Raw genomic sequence first — 5,308 nt, 5'->3', positions numbered from 1 at the left:
AGGCTAAAGCTTTAACTTTTGTTTCCCTATAATACAGAAATTATAGAGAAACTGTTGGAATTGCTTAAGTGGTTTTAATCATTAATTGAAATTCATCTATGAGAGTGATTGATTACAAGTAGGACAATACAACTTAAAGTCACAACTCATTTCCTCGATTTTAGATAGTGGGTGCTCTAACCATTGAGCTAACACCATTTCTACTGTTCTACATAATAAAACAACGAAGTAAAACCAAGACTCAATCATAGGGTGGGACTAATCTCCATTGGTTGACTATAACAGCAGCAGTGGTGTTCACCTGGTCAGTTGCTGACCAAAGAATTTATACTCAACAACCCTTAGATTTACATCCAAGGGTGGAAAACAAAACACCTCAACTTAATAATAATTCTCTCTGTCCTTGGATTTACATCCAGGGGTGGTTGAGCATTATTTTCTTGGTCAGCAACTGATCAGGTGAATATTTTCGATAACAGCAGAATATACCTACACAAATCCGACCCGACCGGGTTGGGTAACCCGGGTATTTTTTGCCAACCCGTAGATTTAGTACTGGCCTACAGAACACCTGAGAGAGTAGAAGAACGCCCAAACGTTGTACACAGACTTGGAATCATTCCCAGGTTCAGAGAAGGTAACGCCAATATTATATTACTCTCTTCCTGCAATTTGGGTTTACCTTCCTCCCAACCTCAACAACACCCACTTCATTCTTCAAATTCTTGTCTTTCATTGGCGGTAAGGATTCTGGGTTGCATGTTGATGATGCAAGAATTTCGTTTTCGATGATATCATCCTCTCTCTGCACTTTGAACTGGAAATCTTATTGATTTGATGATTGTATCTTTTTTTTCTTTTTCCTTTTGATCTTTTTTTAGTTATGGGTGTCTGGTTTTGGATATTATTAGAACGTGTAGCAAATTTGGGTGATGATGATTCAGACGTGTTATGATGTGTAGGTAAATATCAAGCATCATGGTAAAGCTGGAGCAAACTATGGTGTTCTTTTCCTATTAGTCATCTGTGAACTTGGGCATTTTGTTTAGCTTTTGATTAGAAGCATCTGGGGAATTTGAGTGGGGTCTTTTGCCATGTCTCATTCCAAGAATGGTGCTAATAAGCCCGGCAACCGAAACCTTCCTTCATGGGTGAGTTCAAGAGACAATGAGAGTGAGTCTCCTGAAAAGAAACCAAATGGGGATGGTGAAGGTGAGGAAAGGAAGGAGGGTCAAAAGCCCACGCAAGGGAAAGGGCGGGGAAGCAGCAAGAATTCTGGTGCATCCAGCTCGGGAACAACAAATGTGTCCAAACTTCTGGTACTAGATAGTATCGAATGTGTATTTATCAAGTTGCACTGTTCTGTTTGTCATCTGACTTGTTGATTTTAGGCTGACATTTTAAGTGTTATTTGCAGGAAGGGGTTGTGTTTGTACTATCTGGTTTTGTTAATCCTGAGCGCAGCATTTTACGGTCACAGGCGTTGGAAATGGGAGCAGAATATCAGCCTGATTGGAGTTCAGAATGCACTCTCTTGGTTTGTGCGTTTTCAAACACCCCTAAGTTTCGACAAGTTGAGGCAGATTGTGGAACTATTGTTTCAAAGGTACTAAGTTTTTGTGTCATTTTTTTTCCAAGTATAGTTGATCTGCGTATGATATTAAGTTTAGTTTTTTCTGTTTTGGTTAGCTCAGATGGTTCATAATTTAACTACTTGAGGCAGCACGTTATATTTGATTAAGGAACTATTTGTTAACCACTTGTTCAATACTTCTGTTCCATAAAGCCAACTTTCATAGAAAGCTAGTTGCAATTTAACTTAAGTAAGACTTCTATTCTACATATGCAATCCATGCAACATAGGAACTCAAGAGTGGGTTTGGAAGTTTGTCATCAACCCCGCATTTCTTATTGTTAGTATGTGCAGATATCTGTTTTCGAAGGTGTCAGTCAGTTTACTATTTTCTCATGTCTGTTACATGGGTTGATTAGCTTAAGAAGATGTCGTCTTACAATACCATAGAACAAGCCCCATTGTACTATTCTTCTTTAATCATGCTCCATTTTTTATGCTTCAGCAATTTTCTTAAGAATGATAATTTAAACATTGTAATTATTTAATGGTATCTACTTTGTTCATCAGGAATGGATATCAGAGTGTTACACGCAGAAGAAGCTTGTTGATATAGAAAGTTACCTTATGCATGCTGGGAAACCCTGGCGTAAAAGCAGTGTTTCCCAGGACAACAGGCATGGTAAGTAATTGTCTCTCTTTGTTGACATTATTGTGGTGAGCAAGACTATATGTGAGTTACATGTGACAGTACTTCCAAAAAATTTCACTCGTCTTAATTTTTCATTTGTTTTGATTCTTTTTTCTTTGCATACGTTACTATAGGAAATTTAGTTCTCTCAAATCCCATTAAGGATATTTAAGTTGGTCACTATTTGGTCTTAAGATTTTGTTGTTTTTGTTAGTATGCATGTATGTGTAGCTGATCCAGACTTTTTGGCTGCTTGCAGACCAGAGATTATCCCGGCCTAGTAGATCTAAAAAGCAGGATGGAGATTCTCCTTCAAAACCAACTGCCTCTGCAACTTTAAAGGTATGTTTTGACTTGTTTGATGTCCTATAAATATATTAGTATAACTTCAAAATGCTTTTTGATTCTTTAATTATTGCAGCAACATTTTTGACTGAAGTGTGATGCAATTATTTCTACATACCAATGCTTTTCTGTTTCTTGTGTTTACGTTTAGCATGTCAAAGCTGCTGACTCTGTTAGAGAGTGCTTTTCTCCATCTGAAGTGAAGAAGTGGGCAGTCAATGATTTGAAGAAGACGATATCATGGCTGGAGAGTCAAGAAGAAAAGGTTATTGGTATTCTGCTTTTTATCTGTGTTTCGCATGCCCTTATGTATAGTCTTGTTTGGCCAAAAGCGAGCCTGCTGGAGTTCAAAACTTTCTTTTTTAGCAGCTGGAGTTTTTGTTAAATGATTTCAGTTTTAACTTTAGAATTTATGTTTCATCTCTTCCCTTTGATAGTAGATGGTTGAGAGTTCTGAGATTTTATAATTTCTTTTTTTCTTTTTTTTTCTTTTTTGCCTTTAAAGTTCATACAAGAATCATCATATCTTCTGAATACATCTAATCTTTTTTCTGCTCTTTTTACCTGTTATAGCCAGACCCAGATGAGATAAAGCAGATAGCAGCTGAAGGGATTTTAACTTGTTTACAAGATGCCATAGCTTCTCTGGAACAAAAACAGGTATTTCTACTGAAACGCACTTTGGTCTTTTGAAATAGCTTTAAACTTTGTTGTTGCACGCTTGGGTCCCCTCAGCTCTTTAAAATAGAAAGCGAACAGAACCTTAATTTAAACCCTGTAGCAGGGTACACAACATTTAAGTCAAGGCTTGGGTCCTCAAATTGCAGTTGGAAACAAATATCAATAGTTTTCTTCACCATTTGAAGTCAGCAACATCTTTATTCCATCACATTCTCTTGGCAGTGAATTAATAGATGCAGTAAATGTTTTAGATGATTATGACATGCATAATTATAGAAGAGTGATGAATGATTGATAGATTTCTTTGTACCAAATATGAATTTTACTTTGGTCATCAGTAGCCTACATTTTTCTGAATTTTAATTAGTACGTTATGTTTGTATTTATTTTGTAAATGAGATACTGTGTCTTATAGGCTGGGCTTGCTTCACGTCTATTCATAGGTGCAGTGGAGATTATTAAAATATTTGTATAATCAATAGATGTCACTCTAGGCCACTGATTTAGTCACTGGATCATTTAAGCTTAGTTATCACGATACTTGCTGGCACTGGCCTTCTGCATTTCCTGAAACTAATCCTAGTTATTGTAGCCTTGTTAGATCTTTGACTTGTGAGCATCCTAGTTGCAAACTGAGCTCAGTTAGTTGCAAATTTGTTGGTGCAAACTAATCCTTGGCGCTGACTCTGTCATGCAGTTACACCAATATCTTATCTAAGATGGTGGCGAAACAAATCTTTAAAATTAGACAGAAACCCATTGATGCTTTCCAGTTTCCAGTTAAAAGTTTGACAATGACAACTCGGAAGTTTTGGGAAATAAGTTGACACGTTGCTTTATCCTCAAGTCCAATTATTGAATTTGTTTGTACTTTGCAGGATGTCCAGCAGATAACTGAACAATGGAATTTCATTCCTCATGTAGTTGAGGAGCTTGCAAAGCTCGAAAGCACAGGAAATAACTCTGTGGCCATATCAAAGGAAGATCTTTGCAGACAGGCTATGGACTGTAAACGAATTTATGAGGTAGAACTTCATAATTTGGATGATGATTCTTCAAGGAAGAAAAAACGAAAGACTGGAAGACGAGAGAAGGACAAAGGGGAAACTGAAGCACTATGCAGCGGTGCCGCAGTATATGACAGTGATGAAACACTTGAGATGACAGAAGAGGAAATCGATCTTGCATATAATACTATAGCTTCCAAGATCTCTAATACAGAGTGATCTCTATCTCATGTACATGTCTAGATGATTGACAGTAAAATCTTGTTTGCTTTAAAAAAAAAAATTCTTAAAAATTTTTGGTACCTTCTCAAAGTTTCTTCCTTGATACTTTTTCCTATAGAGGTGAATTTTCTCAAGCACTTGTTTGAGTAACCTCATTGCTTTCGCTCACTTAGAAGGAACGAGCATTGATGTCGTTCGAGAAGTCCAGATTTGAAAAATTTTCTCTGGTTTCGGTTTGTTCTGCAACTCTCTCTGCGCTGCGACTATTTCCTTCAACCCTATAATCGTTCGAATTTTCGTTATTAATTTAGGATGATTTCCAAAAATCAATAAGTTGTTGGTTTGTGTGATTGTTTGTTTTGGGTGCCTCTGATTTGTTTTTGGGTGAAGTGAAAATGTTTTGGATGAATAATTATTTGAAACATTTTATTTTCGAGGAGTCAAGAGTTGATTTTTTATTCGTTGAGTTTCTCCTAAAACTTTCTTCACGAAAGTCGTAGGGCAAGTTGAGACAAGTTCGTGGACATGCAGCATACTAAATTCCGAGAATATATTAATGAGTTATGATCTGCTGAAGTTTTTAGTATTTCAGGAAATTCCATATAATAGAAAAATCCCAAAAAATATCTGAAGTTTCCTTTTTGGAAACTTTTTGGAAAATTCCAGAAATTCTCTCCCTTTCAAAAACCTTAACCCAGCCAGATTTTCACCGTTCAGCGTTCAACTGTGGCGCCACCGGCACCATTCTCTTCCTCTCTCTCTCTCTCCTTTTCTTCCCCATGGATTGAT

The 5,308-nt window shown here is 36.9% G+C and overlaps 1 protein-coding gene across 2 annotated transcripts; it reads left to right on the top strand.

Moving 5' to 3' along the window:
- Positions 1 to 495: 495 nt before the first annotated feature.
- Positions 496 to 4,791, top strand: LOC112188060 (DNA-repair protein XRCC1). Of its 2 annotated transcripts, none has more exons than XM_024327081.2 (8): positions 496 to 637; positions 963 to 1,319; positions 1,418 to 1,606; positions 2,144 to 2,255; positions 2,524 to 2,606; positions 2,761 to 2,874; positions 3,183 to 3,269; positions 4,169 to 4,791. In XM_024327081.2, the coding sequence occupies exons 2-8, from the start codon at positions 1,095 to 1,097 to the stop codon at positions 4,514 to 4,516; spliced, it is 1,158 nt and encodes a 385-aa protein (XP_024182849.1). In that variant the 5' UTR covers positions 496 to 637; positions 963 to 1,094; the 3' UTR covers positions 4,517 to 4,791. The 2 variants fall into 2 exon arrangements, with proteins under 2 accessions (XP_024182849.1, XP_024182847.1); XM_024327079.2 differs by having other exon boundaries at positions 589 to 741.
- Positions 4,792 to 5,308: the final 517 nt, after the last annotated feature.

Source organism: Rosa chinensis, chromosome 2, assembly GCF_002994745.2.
Source record: "Rosa chinensis cultivar Old Blush chromosome 2, RchiOBHm-V2, whole genome shotgun sequence".
In the NCBI taxonomy this organism is placed as follows: Eukaryota; Viridiplantae; Streptophyta; class Magnoliopsida; order Rosales; family Rosaceae; genus Rosa; species Rosa chinensis.
This window is presented reverse-complemented; position numbering and strand designations above follow the sequence as displayed.